At 36.3% G+C, this 23,728-nt stretch overlaps 1 protein-coding gene across 3 annotated transcripts in view; it reads right to left on the bottom strand.

Moving 5' to 3' along the window:
* Positions 1-23,728, bottom strand: part of Lrig2 (leucine rich repeats and immunoglobulin like domains 2) — a 159,581-nt gene that overhangs the window by 7,520 nt on the left and 128,333 nt on the right. For 2 of the 3 annotated variants that reach the window (XM_071618209.1, XM_071618208.1), the window contains 8 exons: positions 23,545-23,616; positions 23,126-23,194; positions 10,574-10,737; positions 7,961-8,281; positions 7,051-7,332; positions 5,056-5,505; positions 4,405-4,554; positions 2,759-3,046 (listed from right to left, as the gene is read on the bottom strand). In XM_071618209.1, coding sequence (XP_071474310.1) covers positions 2,759-3,046; positions 4,405-4,554; positions 5,056-5,505; positions 7,051-7,332; positions 7,961-8,281; positions 10,574-10,737; positions 23,126-23,194; positions 23,545-23,616 — 1,796 coding nt within the window. The remainder of the gene's footprint in view (positions 1-2,758; positions 3,047-4,404; positions 4,555-5,055; positions 5,506-7,050; positions 7,333-7,960; positions 8,282-10,573; positions 10,738-23,125; positions 23,195-23,544; positions 23,617-23,728) is intronic. The other variant, XM_071618210.1, reaches the window with a different exon arrangement.

Below are 23,728 nucleotides of genomic sequence, written 5' to 3'. Positions count from 1 at the left end.
AAAAGCTAGCCTAACATTCTGGGAACCAAAACCCACAAATAAAAATCCATGTGAAAAGTAAGCTAAAGCAAGTTTTTCAAGCTTTAATATGCACAGAAATAACCTGGGGATCTTGTTGAATATATGGGCATTTTATCACTGAACTACATGCCCAGTCCTTTTTATCTTTTGAGACAGAGTCTTCCTAAGTTGCTGATTGTCTCTAAGTTGCTGCCTCAAACTTGTGATCTCTTGCTCCAGCTCCAAAGTAGCTGAGATTACACATGTATACCACCACAACCCAGCCATGACTGCCTTTCTAACAAGCTCTGAGGTAATGCTCATGCTGACAGTCCTAGCCCACACTTTGGGTAGCAAAAATCTATAGTACCCTAGATAAAGAATGGACAATGCACCAATGCACTCTTATTTGCTTATTTCCTTCTCACAGAACAGAATCAAAATTCAGGCATGCAGAAAGCTAAAAAAAAAAAAAAAAAAGATGTGCTGCACCTTTGGTTCTCCTTAAATCTTTTTTTTTTTTGGTACCGAGAATTGAACTCAGGGATACTTAATCACTGAGCCACATCCACAGCCCTTTATATTTTATTTAGCGATAGGGTCTCACTGAGTTGCTTAGGGCCTTGCTATATTGCTGAGGCTGGTTTTGAACTCTCAATCCTCCTACCTCAGCCTCCTGAGCCACTGGGATTACAGGCATGTGTCACTACATCCAGCTTTGAACCATTAAAAAGAGTCACTTAAAAAAATGTGACTTTTTAAAAATATATATATATTTATTTTTTAGTTGTAGTTGGACACAAGACCTTTATTTATTTATTTATTTATTTTTTATACAGTACTGAGGAGTGAACTCAGGGCCTTGCACATGCTAGGCGAGTGCTCTACCGCTGAGTCACAACTCCAGCCCCTTAATGCGACTCTTCTAAGAGAAGGAAAAATTGATTTAGTGTTGGTGCATTTCTTTCCTGGACACTGAATGTAAACATAGAAGACTAACTTCAATAACGGTATTTTTATCTGCCCTCTACCCTCTTGAGCAAGCTTTAGAATTGGTCTCTTAAGAACTAAAGAGTGCACAATAGCTAGACTGTGGAGCCAACCTAGATGCCCTTCAATGGATGAATGGATAAAAAAAAAATGTGGCATTTATACACAATGGAATATTACTCAGCACTAAAAAATAACAAGATCATGGCATTTGCAGGGAAATGGATGGCATTAGAGCAGATTATGCTAAGTGAAGTTAGCCAATCCCTAAAAAACAAATGCCGAATGTCTTCTCTAATATAAGGGGGGTGACTCAAAATGGGGTAGGGAAGAAGAGCATGAGAAGAAAATTACCTTTAGATAGGGAAGAGAGGTGGGAGGGAGAGGGAGGGAGAATGGGAATTGCATAGAAGAGGGAAGGAGACCCCCTTCGTTATACAGAATACAGGTATGACGATGTGAGGGGGAAAAAAAAAAGAAGTGGTCACATTAGATTAGGTAGAGAGAAGTGATGGGAGGGGAGGGGAGGGGAAGGGGGGAATGGAAGGACAGCAGAATAAAATAGACACTAGTATTGTTGTGGGTATATACGTGACTGCATGACCAATGTAACTCTGCAACCTGTACACTCAGAAAAATGAGAAATTACATCCCATCTGCCCATCTAATTCAAATGTATGATATGTCAAGATCATTGTACTGTCATGTGTAACTAATTAAAACAAATTTAAAAAAAGGAAACAGGAGAATAGAAAAAAAAAAAAAAAAAAAGAACTGAAGAGTGCATCTTAAGTCTCATCTTAGATTGCTACTCTTGCCAGAACCATCCCTGAAAAATACTACTATCTACTACATAATTTACCCTCCTTTCTAATCCTATATTTCTTACCTCCTGCCCCATTTCCAGTGCTCTTCCACCTCAGATTAACAGGAGATGACAGGGGATAAAAAGCCAAATGGTCAGGAAGATATGCTCAGGAGTACCTTTCATAGTCTAGAAAGAGCTATGTTTTACTGACCAAGCTGTTATCAAAGACCTGATCTACACAGAATAGTATTTCTTTTCCTGGGTCATGAGGACAAAAGAACCTATTCTAAAACTGTCTTCCCAATTATGGTGCTGATCATACCTCATAGGAGAAAGAAAACATCTGCCAAGTGATGCTGAAATAAAATATTTGCCTGATAGAATAGCAACCAAACAAAACATTTTAAAGTTTTCTCAGTACAAAATAATTTTGCCCATATTATATTCTAAGTATTTCAAATTTCCATTATTTAAATAAAATGGAGGGGCTGGGGATGTGGCTCAAGCGGAAGCGTGCTCGCCTGGCATGCGTGCGGCCTGGGTTCGATCCTCAGCACCACATACAAAGATGTTGTGTCTGCCAAATACTAAAAAATAAATATTAAAATTCTCTCTCTCGCTCCCTCTTTCTCACTCTCTCTCACTCTTTCTTTAAAAAATAAAATGGAAGAACAAATTACTAATACCCATATGAAACTTCTCTAAAGCTTCTTTCTATGTGGCCTTTGGATTTTCTGTAATACAATCTTGGTACCCCACAAAAGCTGTTTTCGTCCTCCAGATAAAGACTTTGAAACCCAATATGTAAAAACTTCTGGCTCTAATATACACCAGTTAACAATGGCCACTTATTCCAGTGTAACAATTTGTTTGCTTCTTGTCAAATGAGTGCTACCTATATGATAGAAGGAAAAATCCATGAGGTAAGTGAAAGCAAAATAACAAAAAAGACACCCTTACCATTGCTCATCTGTGTGCAGGGAAGTTTCTTCTCACTTTTTCTATCATTGTTAGTAGGAAAGGCAGACAGCTCTCTGTCTGCTGATATCAGGCTCTCCAAGACAGTGGCATCTTGGGGAGGATGTGACAAAAATGTCTCCTTGGGCATCTGGACCATGAGGCTGGATAGTGTCTGATCTAGAACATCCTCCTCAGCAATATAGGTGTATGGACAGTATTCACGGGTCCTTGAGTATATGTTGGCATTGTCGTAACAATCTGAGCAGATCACCCGGGTACCAGTGCCACCTAATGACAACATGGGACAGAATCCAAACCATTTTTCTGTTAAGGAATTAGTTTGCATCACCAATTTCCATCCTTGAACTCTTAAACCTTATAAATAAGATGAAGTTTCAAGATCTGTGAATGGACTCATTTAATCTTCACAATATCCTCATATGGTAGGTACTATCATCATCCCCACTTTATAGATAAGGTAACTATAGAACATAAAAGGAAGAAGGTAACTTGACAGAAGTAATGTTGCCAGAGTGAAAAACCCAGGCACTCTGGCTTTAGAGCCCACACTCTTGAATATTATGTTAAACCATCTCTGCCCAGCCCGGATAAGTCAAGTTCAAAGGGATCCAAGACAGGGCTTGCACTGTGCCAAGATACATGCTTAGCCTAAGCAAATTAAAGCAGACAACAAGGAGTTTAGGATGACTTTACTTCATGAGAGACCATGTTACTTTTAAAAGTCAAGAGGTTAGCAATACTAACTGCTAAAATTATCCCTAGTCTAAGTCCTGCCTGACAAGCATGTGGTGATAGAAGTAAAAGTTTAATAAAGTAAAGAGCAGATCTAAAGTAATATGTTCATAGTCATAGAGCTAGAAACAGGAAGAACTCGGAATCAAATCCAGTCTTTCTATTCCTTCATTCATCTCCCCATGTTTTGGCACTCCCTATGGAAACAAGAGTCCTGAGAAGTAGGGGTGAGAAGTAGGATTGAGAAGTCAGGTCCATTTAATTAGGATATGTTTATCTCTCTCTGATGTTCTTCATTATATGATGAATGAGAACCACTGTTGTACTTTATTTATTTATTTTTTTGTACCAGCCACATCCCCAGCCCTATTTTGTATTTTATCTAGAAACGGGGTCTCACTGAGGTGCTTAGCACCTCATCCTTGCTGAGGCTAGCTTTGAACACTGTTGCACTTTAAACTTTACTGATTATCTACATGTTAGCAGGAGACACTAACTTCCCTTGGATGTGATCTGAGGAATGCTCCTCCCTGAAAAGTCTTTTATTAAGACTCTGGTCAACTTTTATCCTATTTTGCATGAAGCTAAATATTTTCACTTTAAAATATTGCTCAGAGCCAGGTGTGGTATGAACCTGTAATCCCAGGGACTTGGGAGGCTAAGGCAGGAGGATCACAAGTTTGAAGCCAACCTGAGAATTTAGCGAGGCCCTATCTTGAAGTAAAAAATAAAAAAGACTGGGGCTGTAACTCAGTGGCAAAGTGCCCTGGTTTAAATCCCTGGTACCAAAAGGTAAAAAATAAAATATTACTTCAGGTTAATGGGAAAATTGAACACTGAAAAATGAATGACAGGACAGGCTGAAGTTGGTAAGCATAAACATAAATCCTTACCATCAGTGCCTTTGTGTATATATCCACTGGCAGGAGGCATGAGCTGCTGGTGACTGCCTGCCTCAGAGTTGCTGTATCCTTCCTGTGGCTCAGACAGTGTTCCTTGGGAAGACAAGTAACTAGGAATGTCTGCAGGCAAATTGAGCTCCTCTGTTTAAAAAAAAAAAAAAAGACATCTGTAACTTTCACATAAAGTTACACGGTTAAAGCCAACACTCTGAAGGCTATTTTCTCAATGTGCTCTACTCTGATACAGCTGGCCAGGGGCGGGGAAAAAGGGGCACCACTGTCCCCCTTCAGAAAAACTATGATAGAACTAATTCCTCAAATAGGTTGTTATATCAAGGAAACTGGAAATTTTAACAGAAAAACTTCCTTATGCCTGTATTAGGTATAATGTATCATAGGCTCCTAAGTTTTTGTACTTAATAATAAATCCTACTCTACATTCTTTTTTTATAAATTTTTTTTTTTTAGTTGTAGATAGACACAATCTTCATTTTATTTATTTATTTTTATGTGGTGCTAAGGATCAAACCCAGTGCTTCATGCTTGCAAGGCCAACGCTCTACCACTGAGCCACAACTCCAGCCCTGCACTACATTCTTGACTCAAGTATTAAGTCACAGATACCATCTGGGTACCACTCACCTGTGTTTGTGATACTATAGTCTTCATTTTTCCTTCTCATATGGTAAATAACAATGACCCAGATTAAAGAGGTGCCCACAACACAGCAGACCACAACAATGATGACAATGCCAACTGTAGTCCAGCCATCATCTTCATGCCCAATGCTACTCTGAGAAGAGTCACAATTGGGGGATGAAATGACATTTAGGTAAATATGGCCACGTTCTGTCCCAAGGGTATTAGACATGATACAGGTATATTTCCCGGCATCTTCTAGTCCAGCATCTACAATGATGAGAAGCTGGTTGGCAGCAGCAAAGAAGTGTCTCTCTGTCACCAGCAGTGGTCCATCATCTTTAGTCCAATTGAGGCGTGGAGCAGGACTTCCTCCAGCTATGCACTGTAATACAGCCGTTTCACCTCGGGTTACTGTCTTGTCTTCCAGAGGTCTAATAAATGAGGGTGTCTCTAAAAGGGAAACATTTAAAATATCAAGTTAGGCAATTGTTGGGGCTGGGGATGTGGCTCAAGCAGCAGCGCGCTCGCCTGGCATGCGTGCGGCCCGGGTTCGATCCTCAGCACCACATACAAACAAAGATGTTGTGTCTGCCAAAAACTAAAAAAATAAATATTAAAATTCTCTCTTTTAAAAAAAAAAAAAAAGGTTAGGCAATTGTATTCTCTAAATCCTACTGAATTTGACTGATGGGAAGATTAGAATCTTCTAAAAAAGATTCATAATCCACTTGAATCAAATGTATGAAATATGATATGTCAAGGGCTTTGTAATGTTTTGAACAACTAATAATAATAAAAGAATCTTCTAATATAATAATTCTATTATAATTCTATCTTAGAATATGTTTCAGACACCCCCCCCCAAAAAAAAAAAAAAACTTAAATTGAGGCTGGGGTACAGCTCAGTGGTAGAGCGCTTGTCTAGTATGTACGAGGTCCTGGGTTTGACTCCCCTGCACAACAACAAACAAACAACAGAAGCTCCAAAACCTAAATTTCATCTCAACATTTCTACTTTGGGCATGCTCTCCCAAAAAACTAAAAAAGTTATATGCAAAGAAGTTTATTACAAAATCAACTGCAATTTAAAAATATAAGGACATATCTAAAAATCGCTCTTCAAGAAAATAATTAGTCACATGATTCTTTATGAAGACTTTCTTTTAATGACAAGGTAATCCTTGTAATACAATATTAAACTAAAAAAAGGTAGAAATACTTAACTACATAAAAATAAATTTTAAAAATGTTTAGAATATGCTAAAATATGAGTGACTTACCTAAATTTTCTGTAACCTTAAAATTTTAAAATACTAATTTTTCTGATTAAACAAGTAACAAATCTAACAAACTTCTTTTAAAAAACCCTGCCATCTAGGGAAATACAGAACTAGAAAGAAGAATTTGCTTTAAACTTGAGAATAGGACTCATTAGAAAATAAATAAAAATTCTAGTAAGGGAGATATTTGAAGAAAAAACATTTTGCCAGAATACAGGATTATGAAGCACAATAGAGGGGAAAACAGAAAATCTAATGAGTTAATACAACGGTTATATGTTGTATTTTTTAATTAACAGGGGAAAATAATTAAATTATCTTAGGTTCTTTGTGAAACAGTATGTGGAGCATTAGAGAATGGCTAGAACATTTCTAAGAAAAACAGTAGGACTTGTAATGTGAGCTTTCTGAAAAGTTAATAAAATACACAAAGTAGAAAAATTACAGAGGGAGACATAAAATTAAGGGATTTGAATTTTCGATTTATGAGATAAAGAACCCTAATTCTGCCCTCAGCATTTCCCAAGATTTCAGTTATCTAACCCACTAATATCCTAGGCTGACATAACTTAAATAAAGTGACAAAATAATAACAAAGGTAAAAAATCACAACTGAAATCTCAAAATTATTTTGCAAAATAATAATAATTTGCAAAACAAAATCAGCTCTTAAAAGCTCCCAAAATAGTAGGGATACTTGAAGCAGTTAATGTACCTAAAACTGTTAGAGAGGCATTTGCTGAGAGGCCTCCTGCTATATTTTGCGCCATGCAACTATAGATTCCCATGTCTTCTATTTTCACATTGGCAATGAAGAAGACATCATCCTCAGGCATGACGTGCATGCGTCTTTCTCGAGCCGCAGGAAAGTCAGTACCACCATCTTTCTGCCAGGAAATCTGAGGTACAGGGTGCCCCTCTGCAGCACATTCTAATCTGGCCATGGCACCAGTGCGGATAGTCAGATCCATTGGAGTTTTCAGAAAAGATGGCATCTCTGTTCCAAGAAAGATCATTAAGAAAAAAGTCAGGAGAGGGAAAAATATACACAACATGCCAATCTGACAGGCAAAATATCAATTGTTGAAATGATGCATTTCTTTGAGAAGACATTCTCTCTGGATTGACAGTCAATACAACTTTAGAAGCCATCTTTCCTCTCAGAAACTCAGAGTATTTAGAGCACAGTGACAACTAACTCTTCTAGAATATCTGACATGCCTTGTGATTTTCCTGATGGGATTAGGGAAAGCAGAAGGCCACAAACATTTCTGAACTCCATATTTCAGAACTTGATATTTAATAATACTCTCATATGTATGAAGTTAAATGGTGCTTCCTAAACTAACATCAACACAGTGGTCAAGGAAACTGCATATTTAAAAAAAAAAAAAATAGGTCTTTAAAAATCTAAGAAACACAGAAGACAAATACATTTTTTGGTTGCATAAAGTCTAAAATGTGACACTTATACAACATAATAGGCAATAGATAAAGCTATCCTGAAGTTTTTTTTTTTCCAACCACAGAAAGAAGAGCATTAATTTAAAAAATGATTCTTTGTAACTAATTTAGACAATAATACCAATCTAAACTAAATATAGTCAAGGAACATAATTCCTTACCATTCACTATCAGTTTGGCTTTTTGAGAATAATTGGAACCAAAATGATTAGTAACAATACACTGGTATTTTCCTTCATCTGTGAAATTCACATTGAAAAGATGTAAAATACTAGTATATTCCAGAGCTTCTCCAGCTTGCTGCCGGTAACGAACAAAATTCTCAATATCCACATCATATAGGATTTCACTATTTTTGCGCCACACAGTGGACATGGGTGAATCACTGCTACTCACTGCAGTACATGTCAGAGACACATTAACTCCTCTTAGAGCAACTGTGGATTCAGGATGTGTCCTTATCTGTGGCTTGAGAAAATCATCTGAGGGGGGAAAAATGCAGTAGTAGACATGTTAATTATTTACTTGTACTTCTTTAGATTCAATTTTAAAACAAATACCGTAAAACTGTGAGTTCTATTTATACAGTGGCATATTAAAGTTGAAAAAGATTATAGAGCTGATGTCCAACTCCTTTGTTTAAAGATGGGGGAAACATTACAGGAAAGTATTTTCTGTAAATAAGCAAGTAAATGGCTTGCTCAAAGTCATTAAATCACTGGCAGAACCTAGACAGGAACTCAGGCTCCTGACGTAAGGATCCAGTTTTTTACTATCCATGACACTTATGTGCCTATAATGTATTTCTTAAGCATTACCAGGTTAGCGGAGAAAAAAAGAAACCTTAGATTAGAATTTCAAGACAAGTTCTAATTCTATTATCCCTTTCTTATTATATATTACATATATTATAACTATTACCCTTTCCATGCCAATATAGAAAATGGGGATATGTACTATTCTATTTCACAGAGTACCATCAATAATACAAAATACTTGGCAGTACTCTGTGAATACTCACAACATTAAAATAGTGAAAAAAAATCCAAGTATGTCAAATGTACAACTAAAGATTAGTGTAGGACTGACTAATCAACTATAGATTTATAAACTGTAACGCTACTGGGTTGATTCAGAGAGGTTTGCATATGAATTCTTAACTTTATTATCTTTACTGAATAATATTTCACCGTATAAAAGTGATATGCAGAATGATAGAATATAAGAGATATGTCTACATTTAATTACTAAAATCAAAAAGAAATGTGCAGCAACATATGCAGAATTTAGTCTTTATTAGATTCTTTGTTTCCTTCTTTAAAATTTGTAAAAACAATGGAAGTATTTTGTGGACCTGAACTTGCAAGTACCCCAAGTATCATTAAGTAGATTGTAAAATTAGATCTGGCAAAACAAAAGTACTCAAATGAACACAAACACTACTGGTACGCAACACAGATGTACTAAAGTCATCCCTCTATATCCAAGAGCTTTGCATCCAAGAATTCAACCAACGGAAGAATTAAAATAACAGAGGAAGTCAAAAGTAGTGGTGCACACCTATAATCCTAGCAATACGGAGGGTAAGGCAGGAAGATTTCAAGTTTGAAGCCAGCCTCAGCAACTTAGCGAGTCCCTAAGCAACTTAGCAAGACCCTGTCTCAAAATTAAAATAGGGGCTGGGGATATACCTCAGTGATAAAATGCCCCTGGGTTCAATCCCCAGTACCAAAAAATAAATAATAACAGGAAAAAATTATTTTGTTCTGAACATGTACAGACTTTTGTTCTTATTCCTAAAATTATTCCTTAGATAAAACAGTATAATTATTTACATAGCATTTATATCACATTAGGTATCTTAAGTAATTTAGAGTTAATTAATATGCAGATATTGCATTTATATGCAAATACTATATCATTTTATATGAAGGACTGAAACATCCAAGGATCTTGGAAGCAAACCCCTGTGGAAGCTGAGGGATGACTGTTCCATGTGAAGTTAAGAATCATACCTTCTACTTTAAAGGAAATTTGAATGTAAAGGCAAAATTTCCAAGTTGAAAAAGATTTATACCAGAAATTATAAGTATTAAAATCAAGACACCTTGTCTATGTCTATCCCCTCAAGAAAAAAAAAATCCAAGTCTTAAAAAAAAAATCCTTCAGTCTTAAAAATCTGCACTTAAAAATACAGCACATGAAATCAGTACCTTATTATACATAAAACTTGCTGTACATGTATAATTACAGCATTGCTGATGACGACATACACTGCTGGTCACAACACAACTAGTGTTCTTTCTTTTTTTTAGAATACCTGTGACACTTTTCAAGATCTACAATAAGTATTCATGTAAAAAAAAAAAAAAAAATCATACTTATTGATTCGGCAGAAGGATCACTTAAGCCCAGATTCAAGGATAGCCTGGGCAACATAGTGAGACCTATCTCAAAAAAATAAAGAATATACAGAGGTGGACTGGGGCACATAGCTCAGTGGTAGAGTGATGTACAAGGCTCTAGGTTTGATTCCTAGCACTGAAAAAACAAGTAAGATGACAGAGGGAAAAACTGCTAATGAAATATTAAATAAAAGAACACAAAATTTAACCTCTGATTATTAAAATATAATCACTGAAACCCAGGTTAGAGAATAACACAGAAAAATGGAAATAGATATGCTAATGGGAAAGCTAGTGGTTCTTTTCTTTTTAATTCTGTTAATACAGTTAAATAAGTAATATATAAAATTTTAAGACAAAAATACAAACCACAGACAAAATCTTTCAGGTCCACATTCAGGATGCTTTGCCCTGCTAGCCATTCAGGATGTGCACAGCTCACATTTACAGAATGATGAAAGTTATTATCAACCAGCCATTGAAGTAACCACTTCAAATGACAGTCACAGAGCAAACTGCTTGTGTTTAGAATCCTGCAGAAAAAAGAGGAAAAGTACCCTTTGTTTTACTTTTCAATATAAGTTTCTTCAGTATTAAAACCTTCATGCATTTTTCTTGCCAAAATGTTTAATCTGAATCTAATCCTAAAAGTGAAGAACATCAAAAAGGGGGAAACAACAGCAAGGGAACCATTTTTTTAAATATTTATTTTTAGTTTTCGGTGGACACATCTTTATTTTATTTTTATGTGGTGCTGAGTATCGAACCTAGCGTCCCGCACATGCCAGGTGAGCACGCTACCGCGTGAGCCACATTCCCAGCCCCGAGGGAACCATTTTAAAGAAGACTAAAAAGCCACTATAACCCAATAAAATGATTATTTAAAAAATATATTTATTTAGTTGTAGATGAATACAATATCGTTATTTATTCATTTTTATGTGGTGCTGAGGAAGTCAAAAGTAGTGGTGCATACCTGTAGTGGTGTCTCACACATGCAAGGCAGGTACTCTACAACTGAGCTACAGCCCCAGCCCAATATGATTCTTAACTGGAAAAAAATACATCTAAAAAGGACATTTTTTGACAACAGGGAAATTTGTGAACTATTTCTAAACACTGGTGTTATGATGTCTACAGCTTTTAAATGGTCACACACACAGAACAATTGTGTATACAAATATCCATGTGTGTGGCAAGGAAGCAAAAGTGAGAACAAGTCCCAGAGCCAACAAGAGGAAGAAGGGAAACAGATAAATGTGGCAAAAAAATAAATAATAATAATAACTGGTGAATCAAAATAGAGGGCATTCATTGTCCCTTTTAAACTTCTGAGGTTTAAATTTTTGAAAATTTTGAAAAGAGGGCAAAGGTTCACTATGTATTTTAGAACAGTGAGAGATCTTTGCTGTAAAGAGTATATAATTATTTCCAAATTTCATCAAAACTAAAAATACTTCTGCCCTATGGTAATGTGTACTGCAACTTAGACTAAGAGCCACTAAAATATGATTTATGACCTACAATAGGAGTATAACACATATCTGAAAAATCACCATTCTCCATGACCTCTTAAATCTCCTGATGACTTAGAAGAAAGGAAAGCAAATAATTTTGAGATTGTAACCTGCTTTGTGTGTATGATCATAATCTTCATCTAGGTTTAAAGTCTGGTATAAAGTATCTACAAGTCTGTTCCACAGAGTGTTTAAGGGTAACTCAAAAATCCATATTTCAAGGGTAATTTTAACTAAACAAACCATAGTTCCCTTTTGCATTTAAGAATTTTTAAGTACTTTTCATGCATGCATGCATTCATTCATTCATAGAGAAATATTTGAGAGTCTATCACTATATGCCAGGCACTGTTCTAGGCTTGGGCACAAACTCCTCATAGAGCTTTTGCATTTATCTAGAGTCAAATTAGCAATAAATAAATGCAAAATACAATGTCAGAAAAGTGTTAAGTGCCATGAAGAAAAACAAAGCTAGGCAAAGACATAAGAGACAGAAGCTATTAGTTTAGATAAAGTAGTCAGGAAAAGTTTTTTGAAGAGATGGCAGTTGGTCAAAGACCTGAAAGTGGTGAAAGGGCAGATGGTGCAAAGATCTGACTTAAGAGTATCCCACCCAGATAGAGGAAACCATATGCAAAGGCCTTGAGGCAGATAAGCTTAGTTTGCTCTACCAAAATCAACGAGGCCAGCTGGGTGTGGTGACACTCACCTATAGTCGCGCACTCAGGAAACCAAGGAAGGAGGATCCCTTGAGCCTAGGCATTTAAGACCAGCCTGGGCAACATAGCAAGACCACGAGCCCCTCACATCCCCCCAAAAAGGCAAGGAGATCATCTAGTATAAAGCAAAGGGATAGTGACAGGAATGAAGTCAGAGGGCTGGGCTGGGAATAAGTGCATTATAAACTAACGAAAGGAGCCAGGCACAGTGATGCTCACCTGTAATCCCAGCTACTCAAGAGACTGAGGCAGAAGGATCACAAGTCTGAGGCCAGCTCCAACTTAGCAAGGCCCCAAGCAACTTGGTGAGATCCTGTCTCAAAATGAAAAGGGCTGGGAAAGTAGCTCAGTGGTAAGGTAACACTGGGTTCAATCCCAGTACCCCAAAGTAAATAAACTAATGAAAGAACTTCAGGGCTGGGGCTGAGGCTAAGTGGTAGAGCAGTTGCCTCGCACATGAGGTACTGGATTTGATCCCCAGCATCACACTTAAAAAACAAAAAACAAACAAACAAAAAACCTTAAATAAACAAAAGTATTGTGTCCATCTACAACTAAAAATAACTTCAGTTTTACTTTTTCAGCCCTCAAGGTATCAGGAAGACACTGAAAGGCTTAGAGGAGTGACATGGTTTGGTTTATGTTTTCTTAGGTATAATATAAACTGGGCTCATATCCTAACTCCACGACCAACCTTAGACAACATACTACATGCTCCAAAATCCCAGTTTTTATTTCTGGAAAATGAAAATGAGAATGTTTACCTCAAAAAATAATTTTTAATAAAGCATTTAGCACAGTACCTGGCCACATAAAATACTTAATTCACAGTAGTTTCTTCACTTGTATTTCTTTTGCTTTCCATCCTTCACATACTGACACTGTACACAAGCACCTAATAGAGTATACTGCATTCTCCCAGTAAGTGTTTGAAATACACACCAAAATATTAACAGGTCTTTGAGTAGTGAGGATTCAGGACTCCTTCTCTCCTTCTTGGTTTAACTGTATTTTATAATTTTTCTACTATAAGTGTATAATTGTAATGAAAACTGTTTTTCAATTTATATGTAACTCTTTCATCTACCTAAATATATTCATAAAAAGCAATGCAAGTAATACTAAAAAGCACAGATTTTAATAAATGTTGACCTAAAAAGTAGTATAGCCAGGCACAGTAGTGCACATCTGTAAACCCAAGCAGCTCTTGAAGTTGAGGCAGAAGGATCACAAGTTCAAAGCCAGCCTCAGCAACTTGGTGAGACCTTGTCTCAAAAAATAAAAAGGGCTGGGGATGTAGCTTGGTGGTTAAGCGCCCCTGCGTTCAATCCCCAGTACAAAAAAAGAAAAAAGTATTGTAATTGAAGATTTCAAGTAACCAAAAAGCAACCAAAGCTTTGCAATTAAAAATTTTTTTCACCAGAGTTACTATAACAGTTTGTTCAAATCAACTGTCAGGCCAGGCACACTGGCACACACCTATAATCCCAGCAGCTGGGGAGGCTGTGGCAGGAGGATCTTGTGAGTTCAAAGCCAGCCTCAGCAACTTAGCAAGACCCTGTCTCTATAAAATATAAAAAGGACTGGGGATGTGGCTTAGTGGTTAAGTACCACTGGGTTCAATTCCCTGTACCAAAAAAACAAAATAAAAAGAAAACTGTCAGAGAAAAAAAATTACTCAATAATATTCATTAAAGTCAGCATTCCCTTGTGTTCAAGGAAAAAAAGAGATGTCTTTCTTTCCTTTGAACAATATGGGTCATTTTTTTTCATTCTGTCACCTTCTGTTCACTAAGGACCAGCTGAATCATCTGCTGGGACCCAGGAGTAAAGAGTATTTGCTAGGTGGTATGAGCAGTCAGGCATTTAATGAGGGAGATTTCTATGAAATTGAAAAACAGAGGCTAATGGTTAAACTAGAAATTCAGTTTGTTTTTTTCTTTTTGCAGTATTGGGGATTAAACCCAGGGGTAATTTACCATCAAGCAACATAACCAGCTCTTTTTACTTTTTGAGACAGGGTCTAAGTTGCTGAGGCTGGCTTCAAACTTGTAATCCTCCTCCCTCGACCTCCAAATCACTGGGATTGAAAGTGTGAACCAACACAACTAGCCATAAACTCATTTTTTTAGGTCCAGAGGAGAGTCAGTTGAAAAGACTTCTACTAGATAGTGGGTTCAAAGCACCTTCAGGTGAAGTTAGGACAAGCCAGACAATTTTACAGATTTTCCTGGTTTACAGATTGTCTCTGTTAATGTCACCAGCTATTAAAGTGAACTTTTTGAGTGATTCACAATAACAGGCATGAAGGTAGGCTATATACATGATCCATTTGCTGATTTCTCTGAAATTTCTATTAAGTCATCCCGCTTCAATTTAGAAGGCTTTGCGGAAAAGGTCTGTTTTAGTTATGCCTACCCACTAGTCAGAAGGGTGGGAAAAACTGGAGCACCAACTTGGAGAGGTACAGCCAGATATTGGAGGAAATAAGAGGAACTGGGAATTTAGAAGAACTAGCAAAATGAACTGGTAGAATCCACAGGGTGTACCATACTTTTCCACTGAAACAAAGATTTCTCTCTATATAAATACTTCACTCTTATTTACAAAATAAAATAAGCTATAGTTACTTTTGAGATTTGGCCTGAATGTCTACATAGGTGCAGCAAGAACGGTAACTGACCACAAGGCTTTTTAAATTTGCTTTGCTGGAATTTTTCTAAGAATCTCAGATTAGACTTTATGTTTTTTGTCATGTTGGAGATCAATCAAACCCAGGGCCTCTTGCACACTAGGCAGGCACTCCCACTACACTCTCTCAGGCTCCAGATTAGCCTTTTAAAAGCCTCTCAAATCCACAGAGCCAAGTCAGAAACTCATCACCAGACTTTTCCTTCAGTCTTTAGATTTGAAGGAATTCTTTTCTTCTTGAGGGTGTCAAAATACTCTGAAATTTCCAGGACTGCCAAAAGGAACCTTGCTCAATTATGAGGCCCAAAGACAGGAACCCCATAAGCAAGGTACCACCAGGCCAGTATTTCCAACAGGCACTTTAAGTTCCAGGGCTTATAAAGTCAGCGTTGGTTCTTTTGTTAAAGCTGTCTGGTCAGATCTGATTTTATACATCATTGTCAAATGATATTCCAGTCAAATCGCTGGTAATATAATCAATGTTTTCAATTGCATCCTGTTACAAGAACATATTCCTATTGAATTTATACAAATAATAATATTACTAGGAAAATAAGAATACTCTCTAAGCTCCTGAATTCTGGAGAGATGAGGAAAGGAGAAAAAGGAATTATTTCCTTGTTGTTCACAAAGACACACTTCAGCAAATTGTTTTAAGTTATAGATAGCTAAGAGAAAACAAAAAGAGTGCCTTAAATCCGAAAATAGAACATTAACAAAAAACGTCATTATACTTTATGAGTTCCTTCAGTCCCAGGTAATTAATTCTTGTTCTACTTGATCTTGGGCTAACAGTTTCATAAAACCATGTGAAGGAACAGTTTCATAAAATTCCTTCATTAGATTTCTGAAAATCTTATTCAGTCCAATTATTACCAGTATGATTATCAGTATGATTATCAGAAATGTGTTTCTGTCAGTCCTTCCCATGAACCTCTGAATACAAAGCACTTTTAGATTACAATTCTTTGAAAATGCCTTCAGGAAAATGTCAGAATAAATCAATAATTGTTTATGAATGCACAGGACTAAGAATGATCATAGTTAAAGATAATGAGTAAACAGTTATTTCTGTGGCATACAACATACCAAAATTATGACCGATAACATTATGGCAAATATATCATGAACAGTAGAGTTCTGACAAATTTCTATGAACTTTATACAACTTCTCAAGTACTTATATTACTAGGATACATAACATAAAAATATAACCTTAGCATCACTTTTTATTTAACATTTCCTACATAACTAAACATACCAAATAAACCTATTTTTATATAGAGAAAAATGCTTTAAGATTTTCCAGGAAGAGCCAGGTGCCATGGTATATTTTGTTAGTCCCAAATACTCAAGAGGCTGAAGCAGAAGAATCACTACAGCCCAGAAGTTCAAAGACAGCCTCAGCAACTTAGCAAAACCCTGTATCAAAATGGGAAAAAAAGGGCTGGGACACAGTTTGGTGGCTCAGTGGTGAAGTGCCCCTGGATTCAATCCCTACCATGGCATACCAAAAGGGCTACAAGTATATCAGTGGTACAGCCCATTCTTAGTGTTGAGGCCCCGAGTTCCATCCCCAGCAACTAGGGAAAAAATAAAAGAGCAGACCAAAAATGCAAGAAAACATATCTTTGCTAAAATAAAATTAGATTTAATTTTTCACAGATGCACTACTGACATTAAAGCTTCTTTTAAAAACTGTTAATAAAGGGGCTGGGGTTGTGGCTCAGCGGTAAAGCGCTCACCTAGCACATGTGAGGCCCTGGGTTCGAGTCTCAGCACCACATAAAAATAAATAAATATAATAAAGATATTGTGTCCAGTTACAAGTAAAAAAAAAATTTAAAAAAAAAGTTTAAAAAAAAAATTATAAGGCCAGATGCAGTGGTACATGCCAGTAATCCCAGCTACTTGAGAGACTCAGACAGGAGGATCACAAGTTTAAGGCCAACTTCAGCAATTGAGCAAAGTTCTTAGCAACTCGGCAAGACACTATCTCAAAATAAAAAGTAAAACAAAAAAGTAGGGGATTAGCTCAATGGTAAAGTACCCCTGGGTTCAATCCCCAGTACCAAATAAATAAATAAAACCTTTATAAGCCAGATGTGTTGGTACAAGCCTATAATTCCAGAGATCCAAGAGGCTGAGGCAGGAAAATCTCAAATTCCAGGCCAGCCTCAGCAATTTAGCAAGACCCTAAGCAATCTAACAAGACTCAGTCTCAAATTTTGAAAAAATAACTGAGGATATAGTTCAGTGATAGAATATCCCTAGGTTCAATCCCCAGGACCGGAGACAGGGGGAGGGAGAAAGAGAGACAGACGAGACAGAGTCAGAGACAAACACACACCTCCCATTATAATAATAAATCATTCAATTGTAGACAGTTTAACCACATGAGATAATTCTGTCTCATCCCAACCTCCTATATCCATTCAGTTCTTGTCCCCTATTTAAAATAAAAAGGGATTAGGGATGTAGCTTATTTGTAAAGTTCCCAGCACTGCAAAAAAATAAATAACAACAATCTCCATACTAACATAAATTATTTTTTCCCTCAATGAACTATATCTTCATATCTTACACATTTTCTTACCATTATTCATTTGCATAAATTAATTAGAATTGCTGACTCTTCATAATCTTTATTTCTAATGAAAACTAGGAAATAAAAAAGGTAAACTGCAATACACCAATATTCTATAAATTAAGATTTATGAATATATCTTGTTATAATTTTTAGAAGCATATGCTTAATCAGAGTTGTACAGGTCACATTTTTAATAAATCCAAATATACCTGGTTTTCTATAAAATTTAAAAAGCCAAAAGTAGATAAATTTAGACTTATATTCAGCAATTGATATCTCAGTTTGGTAAATGATCTACATATTCAATAAATAACCATTTACTTAGCAGTACAGCATTTTTGGGGGGGCGGGGAGGTACAGGGGATTGAACTCAGGGGCACTCGACCACTGAACTGCATCTCCACCCTATTTTGTATCTTTAATTTAGAGACAGGGTCACTGAGTTGCTTACAGCCTCGCCAATGATGAGGCTGGCTTTGAACTCGTGAGCCTCCTGTCTCAGCCTCCCAAAATGCTGAGTGCCACCATGCCCGGCAATGGTACAGCTTTAATGTTTTAAGATACCAAACAGGTTTTTCAAACTATTTTCAAGTAGTACCCAAAAGACCTAAGAAGAGCATACTACTGGGACACAGCCACATCAATGTTTATAGCAGCACAATTCACAATAGCTAGAATGTGGAACCAACCTAGATGTCCTTCAATAGATGAATGGATTAAAAAAATGTGGCATTTATACACAATGGAATATCACTCAGCACTAAAAAATAATAAAATCATGGCATTTGCAGGGAAATGGATGGCATTAGAGCAGATTATGCTAAGTGAAGTTAGCCAATCCCTGAAAACAAATGCTGAATGTCTTCTCTGATATAAGGGGGGTGACTCAAAATGGGATAGGGAGGAAGAGCATGAGAAGAAGACTACCACTAAATAGGGAAGAGAGGTGGGAGGGAAAAAGAGGGAGAAGGGGAGTTACACAGAAGATGGAAGGAGAACCTCACTGTTATACAGAATACATATATGATATAATGAGAAAAATTTTTAAAAAAAGTGTGTCACATTAGATTGGATAGAGAGAAAGGATGGGAGAGGAGGGGAGGAGTAGGGAGGATAGGAAGGGCAGTAGAATAGAATAGACAATTTGATTGATGTATGTACATTCCATGTACGTATTATATGTCAAAATGCATACTACTGTCATGTATGACTAAAAAAAATAAATAAAAATTTTTAAAAAAACATAATTATTGTTAAAAGTTCATTTATAAACTTTTATTCCACTTATATCTACTTAATTTACTTAACAATTATGCTTCAACTGTTCGTAAAAATTTCATGAGACATTAAATAAAGCTAGTCTATCATCTTCATTATCTTTTCTGCTGATAAAGGCAAGCATTAAAAATATTGTAGAGGGCTGTGGACATAGCTCCTTGCTTAGATGAGGAGGCCCTGCGTTTGATCTCTGGCATTGTAAAAAAAAAAAAAAAAAAAATTAAAAAACAAAACTACAGGCCAGGAGTAAAGCTCAGTGGCAGAGCTCATGTTCAGCATGCAGAAGGCCCTAGGTTCAATTCCCAGCACCAAAAAAAGAAAACCCACTAAGTTACGTTTCTGACAAAAATGGATAAAAATCACCTGTTTACCAATACAGTAGTCCACCTTCTTATCTATGGTTTTACTTTCCAGTTTGTTACCCATAGTCAAAAATATTACATAGAAAAATCCAGAAAGAAACAATTCATGAATTTTAAATTCTGTGCCATTGTGTATAGCATGATAAAATTTCCCATTGTTCCAACCAGGACATGAATCATCCCTTTGTGTAGTGTATCCACACTGTATATGCTATCCACTTAGTAGTCATCTTAAGTTATCATATCAACCGTGTTATCATGGTACTTGTGTTCAAGTAATCCCTATATTACTTGATAATGTCTCAGAGCACAAGAATAACGATGCAAAGGAGGCACCAGGTCATAAACATGGAAGGACAGACAAACTTTGGTACTATGTGACAATGTTGCAAGACATATAAGAAAAAGTACAGTATAGATAGGTTTGGTACAATCCTCATTTCAAGCATCCACTGTGGGTCTTGGGACATATCCCTTGTAGATGAGGGGAATTGTTATATTTGTGAAGGAGACATTTAAGATTTTCTTTTGCTTGATACATGATCTTATGGCGGCTAAAGAGATATCTAGGGACTATCAGAGTATCTCTAAAGCCCATCTGAGTATAAATAAAATATTTATTCTATTTTCATTCAGCCATTTTTGTTTTCAGCCTCAAGAGGCTATTTCTATGGTCTCTTATCCCTTGAGAGCCCCCAATGGAGGACAGGAAGGCAGAGTTCAAGTGATTGAGAGGCTACCATGGGACCGTGGGAAAGAAAAGGTCTAACAGAAGTGGACTGAAGGATATAGGAAGTAGGGATTTGCAGGGGAGCCTATCAAATGACTCTAGGGAAATGGAGAGAAAATTAAAGGTGGTTAAAGAGAAAGGAGAACAACAGCAATGAGAAGTGAGAAGTTTAGAGGAGCCTCTTAAGCTTCCCAAAGAGGCCAATGAAGTTCCAACAAGAAGGAGGTAGACAGAATTAGCAGAGCACATAATCGGCAGAGGATTCAAGAAGTAAGTCAGGTGACAGAAAGGTTCACATAGGACAGACTGAATCCAATAGGGGGAACAGTCAGACCTCTCAGAGTGCCAGGAAGGATTTCCAGCCCAGGCAGCAAGGGAATAATACCCAAGGGAAAGACAGCCAGAAAGAAGACCTTCCAGTCTAGCAGATACCATTCAAAAGAAGTCTGGCATTCATCCCAGCTTCCTAAAGTATCAGACTCTTAAGAATCAAAATCTCTCCTTACCAGCTTCAACGGACATTTGTCCGGAGCAATGGTTGACCAGTCTGACTCACCATTGGATCCCCGATCAATCAGTCAGGAATGAAAACAAAGGCTTCAAGGAGTACACTTGGGGTCCTGGGTGAGAGGTCCGGGGGTCCAATGATGAATCTGATCCTATCCGAGCCACAGCACCAAAACTGTTAAAGAAAAAGTTACTCAATGATACTTGTTAAAGCATCATGGTAAAGCAGACTTGATATTCAAGACCATTTCGATAGGTATAGAGAATAATGCAGCAGGATTTTGCAAAGAGGGAGAGATAACTAGGTTCAACTGTAAATAAGCATGGGCAATTGGGGATTTTATAGCCAAGAAGTAGATGGGGTCAGTAAATGGAAAATTATTAAGAAGTATAGAGAAAGGGTGGGGAACTAGAAGAAGTAGAAGGAGAAGAAGGGGGAAGGGGATTTTTGGCTAAACCAACCTAACAGGATTCTTGCTGAAGACAGGCCAGGGCAATCAGACATCATCTGGGAAATGATTTAGAACAAAAAACCTGAGAAACCTGATCAGCTATCAAGGGTACCCTAGGTTAACCACGTTAACTGGACAGGTTACTGCTAAACTGGTTTAGCAACTGGTAAAACTGATTTTACATAAAAGTACACAATCCTATGAGATTGAAGAACCTGACTAAAGTTTGGTCAAGCAAAATCTTTATGACAACTCTAAATTACTAAATGAAACTCTGAAGATTGAAACTACAATATTTGCTTTCAGCTACTATCGAAATTATTTCTTAAATTGGGTTCTTATAACAATTGTCAAACTTTTCTTACTGGCATTCAAAACAGAGATAAAAGTTATTTGCAGTAAGCTGTGTCCTAACAAGTTAACTAAGGCTAGGAAAAATAATTTAAAATATCAAGATATTCCACTACCCCCCAAAACTTTTTTTTAATCTAACAGAAAATGATTTCCATAATATTTAAATTTTTATGGTTAATATTACCTATTCAACTTTTCTTATGTGCCAGACTTTATGCTCAGCATTTTCTCAAAAACCTTCAAAGTTTCCTCAGGCATTTAGAAAAAAGAAAAATCCTCATTCCTCATAGCCTATTAGGACACACATGATCTGGCTCCTGCTTTTCTCTTTGACCCCATTTCATTTATTCCTCCCTGCCCAGAAAGCCCTTCATTCAATATTTACATGTTTTGCTGCTTCATTTCATTAAGATCCATGTTCAAATGCTGAATTTTCACAAGAGACTCCTCTCACTACTTTATCTAAAATAGTAATCCCTGTCAATCCCCACACCTCTAACCTGGTTTTATTTTTCTTAAGAAAAATTTATTACCTGATGGGATATTCTCCATCTACTGATTTATTATTTATCTTTCTTAGTAAAATTTATATAAGAATACTTCGCTTTGTTTATTATTATGCTTTCAGCATCCAGAACAGTACCTTACACAGTAGATAAAGAAAATTTTACTAAACAAATTATCTCATTTTATTTTCATATAACCCTGAGGGAAGTGCTATTTCCATTTTGAGAAGAGACACCGAGTCTCAGGCTGGACAATATATGCCCACTGTCATAGGCTGTAAAGAATACGGCAAGAATTTGAACCCATAAAGTACAAAAACTCACGTTTCCATTTTATCTCAAATTGTGTCCAGAACCGCTTTTCAAAATTCCCAGTCCACTATAAACCAATAATTACATAAACTACAACAAAAGTGTCTCAGTAATGTCAAATTATTCTAAGTTTCATAAAAGCTTACTTTGAATTTCTATCATTATCTTATTATGAATCAGTTCTGGTACCCAGACAATCCTATGTGTAGCTTCCAGACAAGGCAAAATAAATGGCTAGAGTCCAGTGGTTCTGACATCTGGCTGCATATTCAAATCATCAGAGATTATAATTAATACTAATGCCCAACTAGCCATTCCCACCCCCAGGAAATCTCTAAACCAATAAAAGAAATCATGAATGAAAAAGAATATAAAATAAATTTTTCTATTGCAACTATTAATAGTATTTGAACATTTTAGTAATTTGAACAGAGTAAAGACATCCTTTCTGACAATTACAACAAAAGCTTAGTTCAACTCACAAATTAAAGGACAAAATCACATTGATTCCTTAATTTTAACACACCCAAAGGATAAGAATTGGGAAACATGCTTCTGGTAGTCAAAAACTGAAGGAAAAAAAAAAAAAAACAGTAGGACACATACATAAAGCACAGGGAGCAGTGCTAAGATTTCCTAATTATGAGCACAAGCAAAAAGAGAAGGTCTTAGTGTCACACATTCTGAACTTTGCACTGATTATTTTTAAATTATAGGTAGGCACTAAAATAATCGAGTATTACACTTTCTTTTTCCTGCCTGAATGGCACACTTTTGGAAACATTTGGGTCACCTTCATCACACTTCAAAGCACAAGCATTAAAAAAAAAAAAAAAGCACAAGCATGGATAGTAATCTGGTGATTTTTTAAAATTTATAAAAGAAAACACTTAAGTTACTTACAGTTCTTTCAAGTGAGTCTGAGAAAAAGCATTTTCTTGGATAGACATTATAGCATTGTTGTTCAAATCTCTGAAATGAAGAGAAATGAAACATTGCCAGTCACATTTCTACAATTAAGTTACATAAACACTTGACTTTTTGTTGTTGTTATTGTTGTTGTTTTTCTTTTTGTACTGAGGGTTAAATCCAGAGATGCTTTACCACCGAACTATGGCCCCCAGCCCTTCATTTTTATTTGAAACAGAGTTTCACTACTGATGGCCTGGAACTTGTGAGCCTCTCTGCTTCCACCTCCTAAATCACAGGTATTACAGGTGTATACCACCACACTAGGCTTATATAAATACTTTAAATGCTTGTGACAGTCTCTACTAACAGTGAAGATTATGTATATAGTGAGTAAATTATGCAAAACTTACAAATGCTCAAGGGATTCAAGACCAACGAATGCTTTCTTTGTAATTGACTTAATCTGATTTCCTTGTAAGATTCTGAAATAAAATTATATTCATTAGACATTTACCTTTAAAAGGTGAAAATAAACTTAATATGCATTTTTTAAATATTTTAACAGCTTTATTGAAGTATAATTGATAAACAAAA

Source organism: Marmota flaviventris, chromosome 10 (genome assembly GCF_047511675.1).
Source record: "Marmota flaviventris isolate mMarFla1 chromosome 10, mMarFla1.hap1, whole genome shotgun sequence".
NCBI lineage: Eukaryota > Metazoa > Chordata > Mammalia > Rodentia > Sciuridae > Marmota > Marmota flaviventris.
This window is presented reverse-complemented; position numbering and strand designations above follow the sequence as displayed.